General features: G+C 41.1%; 1 protein-coding gene across 5 annotated transcripts in view; it reads right to left on the bottom strand.

Annotated features, from left to right (window-relative positions):
• The window catches only part of RAPGEF6 (Rap guanine nucleotide exchange factor 6), a 141,316-nt gene that overhangs the window by 106,687 nt on the left and 14,577 nt on the right, over positions 1-20,052 (bottom strand). For all 5 annotated transcript variants that reach the window (XM_082211468.1, XM_082211472.1, XM_082211469.1 and 2 more), the window contains exons 2-4: positions 13,271-13,341; positions 12,765-12,821; positions 10,974-11,057 (exon numbers count right to left, since the gene is read on the bottom strand). In XM_082211468.1, the coding sequence (XP_082067594.1) occupies positions 10,974-11,057; positions 12,765-12,821; positions 13,271-13,341 (212 nt within the window). The remainder of the gene's footprint in view (positions 1-10,973; positions 11,058-12,764; positions 12,822-13,270; positions 13,342-20,052) is intronic.

The raw sequence follows: 20,052 nt of genomic DNA, 5'->3' as shown, positions 1-20,052 counted from the left end.
CATAATTGTTTGATTATTATGCATATTACAGAACTTTGTGAGTTATTAAGAAAATCTTATTAGTTCCTAAATATTTCAAGTTCAACTAAGATCTCTTATTCAGGCCTTTTTTCTTTAAAATAGTGTTGTGTAGCCAACACACAACATATATACTCAAGATTGTATGAAAATGGGTGTGATCAAGTCTCCATGCAGGGAAACAGTTTAAACTCCAGAATAATTTTTTATTTAAAAATATTGCCAGAAAATACAGATGTGATTCATCAAGAACAGATGTTTCCTGAAGTTATTCTAAGAATGCCTCAGTTCTTTCAAAATAATAAGTTTTAATACTAAGAGTCATAGTGATAAAGAATTATGATCATGATCAGTAGGAGGCAAGAGCATCGTAATTAGAACTGTCAGATCTCTTTTTAATAATCTATCACAGAACACAGAGCCCTCAAATGTGTTAACTGTACGAAACTTATAAATATGACTAAATGTACCTCTTTGTAACAAAGCACAGGAAGTGAGATTTATATTGAAATAAGTGGGTCAGAGTGGGGATCTCCAAAAGTTGAAATGGTGACAGGACACAGAACTACATTTTATACTAGCAAAACTCAATGCCTTCTGGATTACTCATATGCAGGGGCAGTAGTGTACTTAATCCTTTTTACAAACACAAATTAATCTCTGCAGAAGGATAACTCCACCCAGTTTTTCCAGATTTCTTCTTGTGTTGGCGTCTGGCTAGGAGATAGAAGTAGAAAACCAGCTTGGGTGGCAAGGATGTGCATTACAGAGGCAAGTAGGCAGTACCCAGGTTATACTGTACCATACACTACTCTTGTTGCCAAGGCAAGGGTTACAGAACGGAGCAGGCAGGAATGGAAAAAGTTCAGCATCCCCCACCTGGCAATTCTTGGGATCAAGCTACTCTGAACTCTGTGAAACTTACTTCTAACGAAACATGTATTGCAAACCTTCCATTAACAAGCTTCTACTGAACAATTCAGGTTTGCAAAAATTTTGCAGTATATAAAATGCAATACTTAAAAACCACAGTAAAGTATAGCAAAGCAGCAGCACACATATGCAGCAACAAGTGGGATAAGCAAAAATGCCCCATCTCACCAAAAACCAGTGCAAAGAGTCTTGACTTGCTGTTAAAACCTATATAATATTGCAGGGGGGGGGAGTGCCATAGCTCAGGGGCTACCACTGAAAAGGCAGCCTTGTTAAAGCTTTGTCTCATACTGGACTAAACAAGAAATATGTTTCAAATTGGATGATGTACAGATTTAATGAATCAAATAATAGGATATATACCGTATTTTTCGCTCTATAACACGCAGATTTTTTCTCCTAAAAAGGAAGGGGAAATGTCTGTGCGTGTTATGGAGCGAATGTGTGGTCCCTGGAGCCGAAAAATGAGGCAAAAATCAAACCGCGCTTCAGGGAGAAGGGAAGCCTGAAGAGAGGAAGTGGCAGGTTTCCTGCATTCTGCCTCAGGGTCTTACTGCCCGCCCTCTCTGTTTCCTTGCTGTGTTTGCTCAAACGGAACAAAGAGCAGGGGAAGCCCCTCCCCTCCAGGCAAGTAGAGGGGGAAGCAGAGCGTCCGTCCTTCTATCCTCTCCCTGCTCCGGAGGAACAATGTTTGTGAAGGGAAGAGAGATTACAGGTTCGGCTTAAAATTCTGATTTGACTTCCTGCTTTTTGTTTTTGGAGACACACAGCATTCAAATATGCTTTCTTCCATTTAAAGAGGGAGAGAGAGAGAGAGAGAGAGAGCACACGCTGGCTGGCTTGGGTGGGTGGGTGGGGGGGAACTTTTGCCTTCCTTTCCTCACGTTATAGCCCTCTCCTGCATTCTTAGCCTTCTGTGTTTTTCCTTCCCTCCCCACTTAAAATGTGGTTACAAAGCATGGATCCACATGGATCCTCAGGATCTTTGCATTGGGTCACCCCAAATTCACCATCAGAGCACACAGCATGTCCATGGCTACAGCCTGCCCCCCCCAAAAAAAAATCACGCACCCACTGTTGCCTGGGGCTGCAATGGTGCAAAAACGTGGTTACAAAGCATGGATCCACATGGATCCTCAGGATCTTTGCATTGGGTCAGCCAAAATTCACCATCAGAGCACATAGCATGTCCATGGCTACAGCCTGTCCCCCCCAAAAAAAAATCACGCACCCACTGTTGCCTGGGGCTGCAATGGTGCAAAAACGTGGTTACAAAGCATGGATCCACATGGATCCTCAGGATCTTTGCATTGGGTCAGCCAAAATTCACCATCAGAGCACATAGCATGTCCATGACTACAGCCTGTCCCCCCCAAAAAAAATCACGCACCCACTGTTGCCTGGGGCTGCAATGGTGCAAAAACGTGGTTAAAAAGTATGGGTCCACATGGATCCTCAGGATTTTTGCATTGGGTCACCCCAAATTCACCATCAGATCACATGTCTGTGGCCACAGCATGAAGCACAAAAATGATACGTCCACTGTTTCATTCAGAATATTTTTTCCCTTGTTTTCCTCCTCTAAAAACGATGTGCGTGTTATGGTCAGGTGCGTGTTATAGAGCGAAAAATACGGTATTCTAGAAGCATATTTTCTGAAATTATCAGAAATAGTAATATATATGACATTAACAGTTATTAAAACATTTTATCATCTACTTGTGAGGGGTTTGCATTAAAAGTGTTGCAACAAGGGCTGGTACATATACAGTGGTACCTCGCAAGACGAATGCCTCGCAAGACGAAAGAGTTTTCCGTTTTTTGAGTCATTCCACAAGACGAATTTCCCTATGGGCTTGCTTCGCAAGACAAAACGTATTGCGAGTTCTTGTGAGTTTGTTTCCTTTTTCTTAAAGCAGCTAAGCCGTTAATAGCCGCTAAGCCGCTAATAGTCGTGCTTCGCAAGACGAAAAAACCGCAAGACGAAGAGACTCGCGGAACGGATTAATTTCGTCTTGCGAGGCACCACTGTAGAATGTTCAATGATAGTCATACTCTGAGTAGACCCAATGACATCAGTGGACAAGTAACTTAAGTCCATTAATTTCATTGGAAATACTCCAACAATCATCTAACTGCAGTATGGATGACAAAAACCTCAGCTGAACCCACTGAAGGTCCCTGTCAGTCAGTGTAGACAATACTGACCCAGAGATAGCATCCTCAGCTCTACTGAACAACTTCAACCTTCAAAAAAATATCAGTGCCTTCTTGTTTGAATATTACAGCTCAGTCTGGTGTTTGCAATTAAAAAAATGATCATTGGGAGCAATCTGCTAAGGCATCAAAAAGCTACTATACTAACATGAGCAAAGCTTTCTATTATCATAGAACCTTTTTCAATTAGTACATGCTCTTGCTTCAGTGCATTATTGTGCTCTGTTCCCCTGACGCTTTAACCTTTCTTCTACTTCAAGAGAAATGCTCACGCATATGTATGTGGAAGAAAAAATATTGCATGCATGCTGACACACTAAGCAGGATGTATTTGTTAAGCTTAAACATTTTTTCTTTCCCTGCTGCCCTCCATGCCCTGCCAACTTAAAAGTTCCTTTTCTTGTGCTTGAGGAAATCTGTTTCTTATCCCCAGTCTCTGTGGTGCTACATACATCTTAAGAAATCTCTCTTTTTTTAGGCCTTTCATTATTAGATTGCAGAAAAGGTTTCATACCTGAGAGTTATTATAATTTTTATGACCTTGAAGAAAAACTGCAGTATCTATCTATAGCGCAAACATTTTACTGTTCCTACAAGAAGCAAAAGACAAAAGCCTCCATATTCCATTATTTACCCCTTCAAAAGGCTTAGGCTTCACATAAGTGACAACTATAGGAGATCTACAAGTAATGCCCATAAGGAAGTTCCATAAAATCAGCACTTAGTAGATCACATCCTACATTTCCATGTAGATCTAGGTTTGGGAAATCAACTAAGAGAGTCAACAGGACCACTGGATGGCAAGGAAGTCAAAACGAGATTGCAGAAAATGAATTATTTGCATCTGTCTTCACTATATAAGGCAGCTTTCTGTGCCTGAACTACCTTTCACAGGAAGGTAGTCTTAGGAAGTGTGGTAAATGGTGGCAAAAAATGACAATGTATCTCAATGACAGGGTACAAGAGGCAAGGGAAGGAACTTAGCTGAAGCAGTCCACTCTCAGTGAGTCTCCATGAAGTCAAGCAGCTACAAGTTGAGTGCGGAGCATCAAACATGTGGTGAGGCTCTACAGAGACTGAACAGTCTGAAGCAGCCTTTAAAATATTGCTAAACATAACTGCTTTAGTTTCACCAATTCTTAATTTTAGATTCTCTGTTCATTCCTGATCTTATATTATTCTGTTTTAATGATGCATTTCATCTTATGGCCGTTTTTGTTGTTTGTATGTTTTTAATTTTGTTTATTTTGACTTAGAGAGCCAATCGATTTTTTGTTGCTGCTATACAGTATAAATAATATTAACAGAGGCACTCCAGTTCTTTTGAGAAGATTGGTTTTCAAAAGCATATTTCTTGTCACAACCAGCACAGAAGGATTATATTGGACTCTTAAAATACTACAAGATACCTGAATCCAATGGCATGGCCGGACAATTCAAACCAGTACAGTATATAAAAAGAAGCTTTTGTCTGTAGGACTCATTTTTAAAGGGAAAAACTGGTCTGTGCTTCAACACAATCTTTGTGAACTTAGAAGGTCTCAAAACAGCAGGTTGGGAGTTATGTGGACTTCTAAGCTACGAGCACAGAGTAATGCTCAGCAATTCTATTAACAACTACAGTTTTATCTTTTGACTTAGCGGTTGCCTGGAACAAAATAATAAAAGCTGTAATTTATTTCAATTAAACAACATTAAATTTGCTTTAAATAACAGATAAAAACAAGAAAAAAGCACCAGAGAACAATTGAATCCACCACATGCAGTTAAATCACTGAGAAGGAATTCACAAAATGTTTATTACTCAGATTCCATCCATCTTCTCACTAAAACTCCAGTTCCTGCCATGCATTGTTATGCAACAGCTATTCCTTCTATATTTGTATATCCCAGAATACAAGTACTCATGCCAGAATTACAAAACTCAAGCTTTTTAAAAAAAAAATATGCCAAGCTACAATAGAAAACGATCAGGAAGTCCTTCTGAACCACATAATTTAATAAAACCACATCATTTTTCATTTATAATCTGCTACTCCAATAGTAAAACAATATACAATAGAAACGATTCCCAGCCAATTTCACAAACCGTATAAACTGGAATACGCAAATAAATTCAGAACACAGCATTCTAACTTAGCTGATTAATGGATTGGGAAATAAAACTGATAAGCACCTTTGGCAGGTCTCAGACTGCTAATCCTACATTTTCCCACATTCAGCTTTCCCTTATGAATGTGATTCTGCTGGGTGCAGTATTTTCAGTAGGACTGTGAATGCCACAAGGAAGCATTCCTGCATATGATTTCCTAACTCCCAGACTAATGCCTGCATTCCCATATGAAAATGTGAAATCCACAAGATATACATTAGATATCATAACTTTCCTCAAAAAATGAAAACACACTCTTCAAGCAAACCAGACATTTCCAACAAATAATTCCTTGCTCCCTCATTTCAACAATTACTATTTGTGATGTGGCTGGGTGTGTAAAAAAAGAAAGAAGAAGACGTGACTATTTATAGTAAATATGAAATACTAAATATTTAATTTACTACTTGTAATGGGAATTGGGGTTGCTCGTGCGTAAAGGATGCTGAAGCTCTAGGCAACATTGCCTGGCTAAACCTTTCCCTGGCTGGACAGCCCTTTCTCCATGGCTGTGTCAGTCACTGGCAGAATCCGTCAGTGGGCGTTTCCTGAACTTCTTCCAACATAAAAATTCCTTGACGCCCAGTCTCCGCCTAGCCTCCCTGCGCGGAAGTTTCCTGCGCAGAGTAGGCGTAGCCAGCGGAGGTCCTGGACTCTCCCCGCTGGTCTCTGTGGAAGAGTCTTGGAGCCCTCTCTCTGAAGTCCTTCCCTGATCCCCTTCCTCCCGGTGTCACGCTGATTACCTTCCCCAAAGGGAGTGTTCTCTCTCCCTCTACTGGTCCCTTCTCCTGCATGGTCAGGGAGCCTTACCTCCACTCTTGACTCCGATGGCAGTTCCCTGACACTACTGAAAGAGAGATTCACAAGAAAAAAAACCAAGCATCTCTGTTCTATTTGAAGAACAAACACACATGGAAAGAATTACTACCTCAGAATTTTTGGACCAATAAGGAAACTCATTATAAGACAGAGAGAAATTGAAGTTGAAAAGCAACTGTGTGCAATGGCTTTTTCACGCCTGCCAATTGGAACATCCCTTTTTCCTGTGGCTCCCAGGGAACATTCCAAGACCTTTGTATATAAAAACCAATGCTACCCCCAAATGGGCCCAAGGAGATTTTCAAGAGACTGATACACAAGAACTACATACCTCCTCAGCCACTAAGACAGCGTGGATGCTGTCACCTTCTCACTAAAGATCTTCTCCCAAAATCATATAAAGCAGGCATCCAAATTCCTTACAGACACAACCCTATCCAAATAAAAATATGGAGTGCCCTCCATTTGTGCACACATACCTCCTTTTGCAAAAAACCAAGTTTACCTTGAGCAAGAATGATGCATCAGTTCTAAGCACTATTTTATCCTGGTTAAAAAAGTGCAGATCCGAGGATCAAATAACAGAGCTCCCAACTGGGGGGTAGGCTCTGATCCACTGGAGGAGAGTGTTGCACCACTTATGCGTGACCTTAACTAAAATAGCTAGGGACAGCATTGGGGAGGAAAGGTGCTCCAAATCCTCCTTAGGGAATTGCCAAGCCTTCCTCGAGTCTGAACAGGTGGCAGGGAGTAAGCTAACAGTGCCCATGGGGTACATGGGGCACACCCTCGAGAAGGATGGGGCCTGCTACAGCCAGGCACCTTATGCTCCGCAGCCTCTCTCTGCCCCTGGGTCAGGCTTGACCTGGGAGTGGAGCTGCAGCTGGTGGCGTTGGGACTGTTGCATGAGGAAATTGTCCCTGCAGCTCCCTTGTACGCCAGGACCAGGCTCCGATGAGTGAGCCCATTGTGGGGGCACCTGATGACACCCCCTCAAAAATACATGCCATGGGCCATGGCTCCCCAAGCCCCCCATGCTATGGCACTGGACTAAACCTGTCTGAAATCTTCTAAGCTGTCCAGTGAATATTGCAGAGAACTCTGTCCCTGCCTACAGCAAAGACCAATTTTTTTCCTCTGCACCCCACACCCTGTTTGCTGCAAATGCCATCATTGCTGGCCAAGGTTTTGGACTGCAGCCTTAAGTTATGGACCTAACACCCTTAAAGTTACAGTACACATTTAATGTAAACTAACTGTTGGAACATAGCCATATATCGAATCTAATATTAATAAATTTGTTTTTTATCTTTTAAATATGGATCTGCCTGTTTATCCAATGCCTGAAGCCCAATATCCTGCCCTGCTACTCTACTAGAACACCAAGAGAAAAGTTTTATTTAAGTTTTATAGTGATAGTGGAATTATAAAGGGATATCAGAACCCCATAATCAATAGGTTAGCGGCATACTTCACATGCGGTGTCCCTGGAGTGAAATATAAAAACTTTTATTTCTCCACATTTAGTGGCAATCAGTGAGATAAAAGCATCACATTATTTACAGAACCAGAAAGTCTGTAAACAATGTTCAAAATGAAATGGGGGAAAGTGCTATTAAAGAAAAGAACACAAGAAAATGGGTATCCTCCACTTTAGCAAAAATCCAGGCTCTAAGGTACATTTGCCTGAAAGTGAACACCTACACACGTGGGGGGAAATTATGCTTCACTAAAAGCTTCCAGATAAAGTGGGAAGATACTTATGCAACTCCTTTACAGGAAAAGAACTAGTGCAGAAAAGAATACATAGGATATATCTGAAATGCTCCCACAATTATGGGTGAAGCTGTCATGCTGGCAACAGCAGCATCTCATTTAGTAGTGTTGGCTATTTAGCATAATAAAGTAGAAAATGTGCTTACATGAACATACTATGAATAAATTCTTCAATGCTTGCCACACAGTATACTGAAGTGTTAAAAGTAAACACTATTCCACCACAAGCTAGGTTTGTATGAACACACTTATTTTATGTTCAGATAGATGTGTCAAAAGAAAGAACAATACAAACACCACAGAACAAATTCAACAAATCCAGGATACTAAGAATTTTAGGTATCAATGAACAACCTTTGTTCGAGTATACAGTGCTGCTGCCCTTGCCACGATAGCTCCTTAAAACTATTATGTTCAAGTACAGTCTGGTTGAAAATGAACCGACCCACTTCCTTTTCACACCGCAATTCCAAGAACCATCTGTTAGGTATCTTTACTGGGTTTCTTCAAAGAATAACCTTCCTCAGTACAGTCACCCATTAAATGTAAGGCAAGTTTCACTCTAGGTCTAGGAGCAGCAATATCTATTATCTGCTGCAGAAGCAAATGCCAGGATCCAAAGAGCCCTATATAAAACTGGAAATAACTTACGGTACAGTGAGTTTTTCTCATTTTCCTTTCCAACCGCAGCTCTGAATGCTGCATTGAATCCTGCTCAGTCTGGAGGGTTGGCCACTGTGAGAACAGAATGCTGAACTGGATGAGCCCCTGGCCGGATCCAGCAGACTGTTCTTATCTGGCCTCTTTTGGGTGAGCAGAGGCACCAAAATGTAGACAAAATGCCTGAAAGCGTTCACCTGTGATCTCAACCCCTTGCCCTTCTTGGTTTGTGCATCTAGCAGAAGACTGGCTGGGTGAGTCCAGGGAGAGTTAATTCTTCACTGTGGAAGTGGTATCAGCTACATTGAAGGACATGCTGGACCCAGAAGACTGGCCAGTAAGAGGACCCTCACAATTATTACAGAGAATAATTACAGAGAATGGTGGCCATGCAATTAAGAGTGCTTGGTAGAAGCTGATTATCTTGACCCATTTCAATTGGGCTTCAGGCCTTATTTTAGTACTGTAATTGCTTTCATTTACCTATGTGCAACCCTTTTGCTTCTCCTTGCTTCCTTGGCAGCTTTTCATTTCATCAGCCATGATATGGGCAGGCCCTGTGGTTTAGGGGTTGAGGGCGTGATTTTGGTGGTTTCACTCCTATCTACAGGGCTAGTTTCTGAGAGACAGTGGGTCAAAGTATACAGAATGTGGTATTCTACTGTCACTTAAGGCCAAAGTGGCATGGATGATGTGGAGAGCCTTTTTTCAGCAACAGATGGTTTGCTATCTACCACCATTCCTGGTTTGCTATCTACCACCATTCCTGGACCAAGCCAAGTCATGGTTATCCGTGCTCTAATAATCTCATGGCTAGACTACTGCAATTCACTCTACTTGGGTCTGCTCTTGAAGACTGTTCAAAAAGTACACCAGGGATAAAATGCAGCAACCAGAGTGTCGATAGGCTTTTGTGCACACAATCATGTGCCACTAGCTTTTAAAGATCTGTCAGTACATCACTGAGCCAAATTTCAAGGTGTTAGTTTAATATAAAGCCTTAAAGAGCTTGGGAAACTGTTACCTGAAGGGGCACCTCTTTTTGTAATGCCCCATCTAGAACAGCTGGGGAGCAAAAAGGCGGCTGGGAGGTATAACCCAGTTTGAGGCACATGCTATACTGTGTTTTTGTTCACTCTATTTAGAATTTTAAGATAATGCAACCTGGTTTGCTGACTCAATGAATTTTTATGCAATAATTTAATTGCCACAAAAAGCAGCTACCTGAAAAACTCTTGTGGACAGTTCAACACAGCCGGGGTGCTACTGCATCAGAACAGCTCTACTACTATCTGCCTTGTGATAAAGGATAAAAAATGTGGTGCAATTCATGCTATATAGGCAAGATAAATTCATATTCCCTAATAGGCAGAAGCTAATAATCATTTAGGACGCGGGTGGCGCTGTGGGTAAAACCTCAGTGCCTAGGACTTGCCGATCGTCAGGTCGGCGGTTCGAATCCCCGCGGCGGGGTGCACTCCCATTGCTCGGTCCCAGCGCCTGCCAACCTAGCAGTTCGAAAGCACCCCTGGGTGCAAGTAGATAAATAGGGACCGCTTACTAGCGGGAAGGTAAATGGCGTTTCCATGTGCTGCGTTGGCTCGCCAGATGCACCTTGTCACGCTGGCCACGTGACCCGGAAGTGTCTTCGGACAGCGCTGGCCCCCGGCCTCTTAAGCGAGATGGGCGCACAACCCCAGAGTCGGACACGACTGGCCCGTACGGGCAGGGGTACCTTTACCTTTACCTTTAATAATCATTTACTTCAATGTTCATAAGCAAACACAATTATCACTTCCAAAGATTAATGCTATCAAGGAAACCTAAATCAATTATTTTTAATGTGTATTCATTCATCTTGTCTAAGACATTATAGGACTGGTGGGTGGGTGGGCTATAAACTAGGAGCCCTGCTTTACATTTTCTACTCAGGCAGAGTAAGTGCCATACACACTGCTCAAGAGAAAAAGGCATGAATGGCGGCTAACATATCAAACTATGCAAGGGATTTATGCTTACCTTTAACACAAAGGAAACAGGGAGCCATGCACAGAGCTTGCTGGTAACAAATGCTAGCTCCCATTCAGACTCCCCATGTCTGACTTTAAAGGCAGAAAAGGAGTTAACAATGAGTACTCTTGGCAGTTATCCTTGGGGAAAATTTAAAGATGGATGGACCAAGCAGGAAGAGAAACTGGAGGAAAATGTAGAGTTTATGCCATTTATCCAAGTTCAGAAACAATATCTGAACAGGAGAATGAAAGATTTACCATATAGCTTATCAAAATTAGGTACTACATACTTGAAAATCTAGTGTTATAAAGTATGTATTTAACTAGGCATCCAGTTTTATGGGTTTTCCCCCCTGTACTAAAGAAGATGCTAACTTCTTACATACCTGCAAGGTGGCAAAAACATGGAGTCCTTCATAAGCACAGATCCAGAAAGAAGAATATACCAGCATCTTGCAATAGTGTCTGAGCTAAAGAAAAGTAACAAGTATTAGCTACATCCTATCAGTGTGAAGTGCACTATATATCTAAAACATATAATCAAAGCTTTAAAAGCATGTCTTTCGCCATTCACCTCCCTATCAGGGCAAATTTCACACATGAAAAGGAGAGCCTCTCAAATATATAACAAGTGGTGAAGCTCTTTAAACATGGGAGCTCTGTCCCAAGGTGTCAGTTTCTTTTTGGGGACAAGTCACAGAAGGTAAATAATTTTGAGAGTAGTGTAATTCCTTTGAATTCGTAACTTGCTTGAGCCAAAGAAACAGTATACAAATAAAAAGGATTTGGTTCTGAACCTTCTGGTGACAGCTAAGGTAACAGTTGGGTCTTCCGGGCAGCTCTTAAAGAAAGGGTAGAAAGGTGGTGTAGCAAAGTGGCTACAAAACCAAGTATGAATCAGAAGTGTCTGGTTCAGATGTTGTATCTGCTATTAAATCAATAGGCAGCATTAGACAAGCCACTCCCTCTAAGCCTCTAGGCCTCAGCATTTGAAATATGGGGGATAACACTTCTGATTTAGCTTACAGGTTTGCTGTAAGGATTATAATGCATTGAAAGTACAGTGGTACCTCAGGTTAAGAACTTAATTCGTTCTGGAGGTCCGTTCTTAACCTGAAACTGTTCTTAACCTGAAGCACCACTTTAGCTAATGGGGCCTCCCGCTGCTGCCACACCGTTGCCACGTGATTTCTGTTCTCATCCTGAAGCAAAGTTCTTAACTCAAGGTACAATTTCTGGGTTAGCAGAGTTTGTAACCTGAAGTGTCTGTAACCTGAGGTAATAATAGTAATAATAATAATAATAATAATAATAATAATAATAATAATAGTAATAATAAATTTTATTTATACCCTGCCCTCCCCAGCCAAGACCGGGCTCAGGGCGGCTAACAAAAAGTATAAAAACAATTGATTAAAATACAACTTAGAAACAAGATTAAAGTACAACATTAAAATGCAGCCTCATTTCAGTGGAAACTCAAATCAAAAACTTTTTGGGGATGAAAACGTCAAATCTTCACCAAGGCCAACTGTACCACTGTATATGTAAACTTGAAAGTGCTACATAAATGTTGAGTATTACTATTTATAATTTACTAAATGACTACCAAATAGGACATGGTCCAGTCGACTGAAGGCACAGCATCTGTGTGAAGAATTCCATAATCTCAGTACACTCCTGTTTTTCCCTACCACATCCCACCACCCCAACACCACCACCAGCAGCAGAAGGGAACATATGTGTTATTAGCAAGTATGTGTTACTAGGAAGCATAGCCCTAGACAGCTTTCTACCAACCTTGCTTTTATCTAAGCATGAAGCAGAAAGGAGTGGAGTGGAAACGCAAGGTGCTCTCACACCTCCTTTTTCCTTTAATGGCTTTGTCTGTGTACACATCCATGATCAGAGATAAATGGAGAGGAAAAGACAGGGCTCCATCGAGCCAATTGCAATCTCTTGAAATCTCATGCCCTAACTCTGCACATGTGATGTACTGAAATGTTTTCATATGACTTACGCCAAAACCATATAGAGTACACAGCAAAAATATTGCACAAGAATGTGTTTTATGCACAAGAATGTGTTTTATGAGCTGTGTTAAGGAAATTAAATAAATGTTGAACTGCCCTAGATGTATTAAATTTTCAGTTTAGGTAATGGTGAAGTGCACTTACCAAAACAAAACTTGATTTCCATCGTACCTTTTGTAACGTGCACTGGAAGTCATAATTCTGAGAAAAAGAAATTCAGTATCATTATGAAGCATGCTTATCATATTTGGATAATTGTGCACTATTAATTGTATACAGTTCTCCTCTATGCAATACCAGGGCTCAAGAAGGTAATAAATTAATATTCCTGCTTTATCATTGAGGAATTACAGCTAAGAGAATTCGGTGTGCTGAGATTTAAACCCAGATCCCCCAAGAATGAATACAATATTTAGAACCCCTGGACAAATTGTGATTATCATTTTCACATTACGATTTGTAGTCTTTTACTTTAACAACATGTCAGACTATATTTCATAATGCATCATACAAAAGGTTCCATGCAGAAAACAGAGCATACATGCTTTCTTACTTACAAAATCAGAAAGATTAATCTTACCTCAAAACAGTCAAGTATTGCAAGCCTGAATGCAAAGAATGCTCTCACCAGCAAAGCCAAAATCTCTTACCTTAACTGATGCTCCCTGAGATGAGACAGTATGTCCATTCCATGAAGATAGTAGTAGATAGTATTTAATTCCTGAAAAGAATAAAATAAAATGTTATATTCAGCAACAGAATTTTGAGTAGTACATTAGTTAGTACAGTGTAATGGACAGGGTGCCAGTCTAGGGATAAAGAGGGAAGGAAAACCTAAAATTTTATCAACAGTATGCAGACACCAGATTGAAACTGGTTGTTCAAGAGTGCCTTTGAGAAAGACTTCTGTTCAAAACATATTGGACTAATTTTTTTAGTGCTTTTGTGTACCTGAAGGTCTCTTCTACTACAGGGCTCTGTTTATAGGACTGAAGGGAAAGATAAGTTTACAAGTGATGTAAAAAGGTGATTAAAATGTGGGCAGGGTGTGCCACTGATAAGCCATAATGGTATATCATCAGAAATTTGTTTAATTTACATATTATTGTAAACCACCTTATAATATTTTTTTCTAAAGGATATAATTCATTTTTTAAAATTTAAAAATGTATTCAGTGGCATCAACATTGGCTTAATAACTTTTAGTTACATGGCAGACAGGAATACAAAGGATGTAACAAACACAAGAATGCTTCACCACTCATAAAACAAAGTCATGCTCAGATCACCAAGGAAAAGTTACCGCTTAAAATGTCATTTATCTTCTGTTGGTGTTAGCAACTTGTCAGGGAGCTTATTAGTCAAAATGTGATTTAGAGTTCCAGTGGTGAATGGCTAAACACCTAAATCTCACGGGTTAGTCCTTTTCAGAATCTCTTTGTCAACTTGTTCTTCCTACCTAGAAATACTGCTGTCATAGAAAGATTTATTCACTTACGTTTTTAAATATACTGCAGTTAGCAAGTCTTCTCTGCAACTAGTGCATGAAGATAATTTGTTGCACTTTTAATGGGAATCTGGGACTTCAAATCTAGCAAAATTGTAAGCATCCATGCCCTGTCATAGAAGCTATGAAAATTTATATGGCCAGCTCCAAGAGACAGAAAGCAATTTAGGGCCAGGATACCCAAGGACGGTCTCCTGCCATACGATGTGTCTGTCTTTTAAAATTTACCAGGGTAGCTCTACTGACACCCCAAATCTGAGGTACATTTAGCAACAGCATGCAAGAGATGGCTTGGCCCAGTTTGTTGAATTCACTGTCCCAATAGATCTGCCTGCCCTCCGAATTACATTTTTGTGGACCCCTCAATGCTTTTTCATTCTAACAAGTATTTCATTTAGCTGTTTAACTTCTAATTTACCTGGTATAAATTTCTGATTATAATCTACCAACCTGTCTCTGTCTGATGGACCGACAATCTGTTGGTTTTGTCTTTCAAAATATTGATGATTAGTCATTTTTTTGTAGATGCTTTTTGTGGAAAATGTGGTATAAAATTTGACTTCAGTAAACAGAAACATTTTCCCCCCATAGGAATGCCACTGTCAGTGCCACAAGCTCACAATCTATAAATATGCAAAAAAAATTATTTATTTTTTCATTTGGGACCTGATGTTCTAAATGACATTTTTCTTAGTTACATCTTCCATGCTAGAATTTCTCAGACAAAGTACTGGATGCTTAATTCAAAATTTGAGAGTGAAATTCATTCTACCACAATCCTCTTAGCGTTGCCAGGAAGCAACACTGCAGTGACAGGAGAAGCCACAACTTGCAAAAATCCTGGAACTGTCTGCTTTGTAGATACAGAAACCCCAGACTGCCTGGCCACTTCCTCCTGCCAACAATGCACTGACTTAACTGTCTCAACAAGTCCTGTGTGCAGTTTGGACCCAGTCTAACTTTCGCTTTGTATTCCTTTCACTGCATCTACTACTTTTCTCATCTTTTCAAACCACTCAGTGGGTCCCACTTCCTTTCAACACTTTTTTCTCATTACCTATATCCATATTGCATTATTTCCCTCACCCCAAAACACAGCTTATAGAGCAGGGGTAGACAACCTAAGGCCCAGGGGCCGGATGCGGCCCAATTGCCTTCTCAATCCAGCCCGCGGACGGTCCGGGAATCAGCGTGTTTTTACAAGAGTAGAATGTGTGCTTTTATTTAAAATGCATCTCTGGGTTATTTGTGGGGCAAAGGAATTTGTTCAAATTTGTTCATTTTTTTTCTTCAAAATATAGTCCGTCCGTCCCCCCAAGGTCTGAGGGATGGTAGACCGGCCCATGGCTGAAAAAGGTTCTGACCCCTGTTATAGAGCTTTCTCATCTTAAGAACTGAAAAATCTGTCTCTGCAAGCTCCCAGGCCCATGCTGTGGTTAAAATCTAGTCTCCTCTCCCTATGCTCTCTGCCCTTTTCCTCTTGCTCCTCATTCCTCTTCTGCAGTCTGCTGCAGCCCTGCATCTAACAGGGCGCATGCCCTGAGCAGCAGATTGGGGGTGGCAAGCAGGGGTGCAGCATGGAAGAGAGGAGAAAAGCATGATGGCAGATCTCACCCAACCTCCCTGCCCCGTAGCTTGAGATAACCCTCTTCATCTCCACACTTCCCCTGTTGCTGCTGCCACAGGTATGGGCAAGACAGAAATGCTTTCTCCCCTTCACCATCATCTGCGCCATCACCACCCAGAAGTCTTGCCCCACTTCATGCCCCTAGACATCACTAAGAGAACGGGCTTCCTTCTCTCAGTGCCAGTGGTGAGGAGGGGAGGCACAGACAAACCCACAGGCTTCCTTTACTTGGTTATGGTGGGGTAGGGAATAAAGTCTTCAGCACCCTCCCACCCCCGCTACTGAGAGAAGGAAGCCTGAATAGGATGGGGCACAAAGAGAAGAAAGACCAGAGTTTGAGAAGGAAGAATCAGTCACACACTGACCTGCCTAGGCTCAGCCAATCAGGTGGCAGTGGCTCAGCAGCAGGCACTTCCACCCAGGCCTAAGAGGGAGGGATCGCCTAACACCTGTTATTTCCTAACATCTTTCCTAGTTAATGCATAGTATACCTAAAACAAATTCATATACATACAAACAAGTATCACTGGTTTCAGAAGAATTCTATTCTAGTTAAACATGTTTAGGATCAGCCCAAAAAAGTGTTCCCTATTCCAGGGCACCAAATCATATGCACTAGAACTGTACTGCAAATAGTTATGCTACAAGAGTTGATGTTGCAAAGCAGCTAAGAAACTGGGCTATGCTTTGAATCAAACCTCTGCTCTAGTTTATAGATCATGCTAAGTCATCGTTAGTTAGTTGCTTCCAATGAATGAACAGATGACTCAGGCACTCTGCCCAGGCAGTTGCTTTTTGCTTCTAATCACTGCAAGCACAAGCAATAAATAAGCCACAAAGCTTTGCTTGGCATTACATCTGAACCTGGATCATAGCTTGCTTCTCCTTAACAAGCCATGGTCAGCAACTGCTGTTCGTACTCCATACACAAGTTTATTAGACATTAATGTACTGCTTCAAACAAATTTTAAATTTTGTGCTATTTAAGCAGCATCTGCTTATTACCACAGTATTGTTCTACTTCACTTTAGGATCTGATGACTGTTGCCCATAATTTCTCAGATTGTTTTAAAAACTAGTTCTAAAATATGACAATTCTATACATTTGAAGTACAAGATGAATTGTAGCTTGTGTGAGCCACCTAGTGGGAAGACCAAGCAACTTCATTCAACATTGACACTTGACAAAATGAAACCCTTAAAGAGCACTTTTTAAGAGAATGCCTCCATTAAACATGTTAGAATGGTGTCAATCAGTTATGCTTGGGAATAAGAACTGTGAGAGAGTTGGATAAAAACCACTGAAAAAAGAGCATCAACACATACAATATACAGTGCAGATTTCCCCCCTTTGATAAATCCTTCTCCCCATCCATGCTGGTCACCATTCAGTCCTACCAGTCCACCACTGTGAATCACAGGAAATTACATCTGTTCAAATGGCCGCTCAGGCCATGAAGCTTTCTGTGTCATGGGCAAGTCTTGCTGAGACTGCAATCCTATGAATGCATACTTTGGAGTAAGTATCACTGAAGGCTTTTCTGCCAGGTTCCATTCAGGTCATACATACAATTGTCGCAAAGAACACAGTCATACAGTAAATGTCTAAACCAGGGTGGTCCAACACATGGCCTGAAAGCCACAAGCAGCCCACAATGCCTTTTTGGCAGCCCTCAACATTTGACATCCTTCCCAGCCGCCTTTCCAAAGCCCAGTGCTATGGGAAGGAGGCATGAGGGCTTTGACAGAATCCTAGAGTCCTTCTGCCTCCTTCCCAAAGCCTAGTTAGTACTTTCCTAGCTTTGAAAAGGAAATGGGGGAGGCTCTTGAACCCTTTCTTAGCCAGCTTTGGGTAGGAAGCAAGGGCTAAGGGGGCATTAAATTTTGGCCTTGCTTCCCCCCACCCACACACACAAGGTAATGTGCGGCCCATGAGTTCTGTATCATAGTACTTTTGTGGCCCACTTTGTATGAACCATACCACTATTTTTTTGTCTCAGTCTAACAATCCTCATGGGGTTTGAGATAATGCTATATACAACACCCTGAACTCCTTGCAGAAAATGCTGGATACAAACTATTGCAAACAAAACAAAATAATAAATTGCCGTTTTTTACGTTTTGTGTTTTTTCCCACAGCAGTGCAGGAGCTGTCACATGATACTGAAGGAGGGAATATTGCATGAACCACCCATTAATCTCAAAGCCATACTGAAAAAAAGTAAAACAATAAAAAGAAAAGAAAATTAAGTGATTCAAGCTGCTGAGGGTAGCTCTGAGGTACTTTATTAGGGCAACCATATCCAGGAAACCATACTTAGTTCTGCTCTCAGTACAAGGATTAAGAGCCAGAGGGGGAAATGGGGGAATGTGTTAGAAGGCAACAAAAAGATGGAAGGGACAAAGCTCATTCTCTACAACACAGCTTTCAACTTCTTTTGAAGCTTCCACTGGCATAGGACTGGATCCAGACTCTGCCTTACATGAACAGAAGGACCCCTTATAATCCAGCAGAAGAATCCTGTTTTGTTTTCCCTCCTCCACTGCAGTTTCTTATAACACCCTCCTCCAGGTGTTTGAGAGGCATAGGAAAGTTGGCATAAAATCACCTCCCCTGCCACCTTTCTATCAATGGGACATGCTAACTGGAACTTCACTAAAGGAATGCTACTGCCAGCAAGAGCAAGCTCTGAATCCGACCCATTGAGCAGTAGAGGCAGGTTTGTTTTTGCATTATTTGTTCGGATCTCAAGATTTCTATTTTGTACTTCAGGGTGCAGGGTCTACTGCAACCACAAAACAAACTCATTCTGAAGATTCTTCAACCATCTCCATACACAGAAGCTCATACTGACTTTTGGCTTGGTACCAGTTGTATGTGACATTCACAACGAGCACAGTATTTGCAACTAGCTTGACCCTGTAGCATCCTGGTGTACATCCCATGCCCTCAAGTTAGCTGAAGATTCCCTTTTGAGTTCCTGTAGATTGTACAGTCATTGTGGTTATTATTAGGTTTAGTGACTGTTGGAACTTTACCATGTTAAAAACTGGATTTTGCCATTTTTCATTGTTATCAGCACTAAACACTGCACTCCAAAAAGGGTGATAGCCCCACCCCCACTTTCATTCTACTGTACTAATTTTTGTAGATTCACATATCAGTTTGTGCCCTAAGCTGTAACTCCTGTATTCTCTCTCATGGATGCAGTTGTGCTTCAATGTCAATTATGAATTTTATTGGTGTTTCCTTAAGTCCCTATGTAACACAGGCCCCCATTCTTTCCCATGAATTGAAGGCTGAGAACATTCTTGTATCATTATTGTGAAATCTTTTTTGTTGTTGTTGTCTTGCATATGTTCACTGTACTTCCTCTGCTCCTTTGTCAATTTAGACAGCAAGCTCGTGAAAATTGATTTACTTTGTGGCAATTCATGCATATTTTTCCTACTGCGGGCGTCTGACACAGCTCTCCCTTTGCATGCTACGGTGTACATCTGCAAGCCTCCAGAATATTTTAGTAGAGTCTGTGTGGCAAAATTCTCAACTGCATCCTTATCTCTTTGTTGCATCATATCCACATTTTTGACAGTTAGCAGCAAGCATTTCTATTAGTTCTTGAGATATCTCATATGTTCTAGATAACTAGAAGTCTTTATAGTATTACACAGTCCTGCAGATTGAGTTTTTCCTTTATTTCTTTTGAGATTTATCGCAGGAGGATTCTGTACTTCCTAGTTTATTGCCTGGGATGTTTTCCTCTGCAATAATATATTTTAGGAACCTGCTCTTTCAATGGAAGTATAAGCCCATCCACAACACGGCATCTGCTTAATTCTCACACCCTAGAACCACCAACCCACAGAACTTCCATCTTCTTGGGATTCAGCTTCAATTTATTACAGGAGGCACACTTGCCACTAGATTCCATGCCCTGCCTATATTCCTGATTTTTTGCCAGATACACTGATAAACTTTTATCATGAACATTGATAACACTTTATTAATAGTAATAATGCATCCCATTCTTATCTTGTAAAGATAAGCTCCAACAGCTCCTTCCACCTTACCCAGTTATGTGCTGTGTTTTCAGTTTCAAAGTTCATAGGTGACAAATCTTCTATATTGCTCTGTAAGGGTTATGAGATATCCCACTCTGAAATCAAATATGGTCTGCTGAACCTTTTAAAAGAATTAAGGCTCCACATTGGAGCTTGTTAAACCCATCTTTCTTGTGTAATAATGAGGGATGCAGAACTTTGCCTGAGCCAAGAGATCAGGGGGAAGGGGAAAAGTC

The sequence above is a fragment of the Podarcis vaucheri genome (genome assembly GCF_965113315.1).
Source record: "Podarcis vaucheri genome assembly, chromosome: 2".
In the NCBI taxonomy this organism is placed as follows: domain Eukaryota; kingdom Metazoa; phylum Chordata; class Lepidosauria; order Squamata; family Lacertidae; genus Podarcis; species Podarcis vaucheri.
This window is presented reverse-complemented; position numbering and strand designations above follow the sequence as displayed.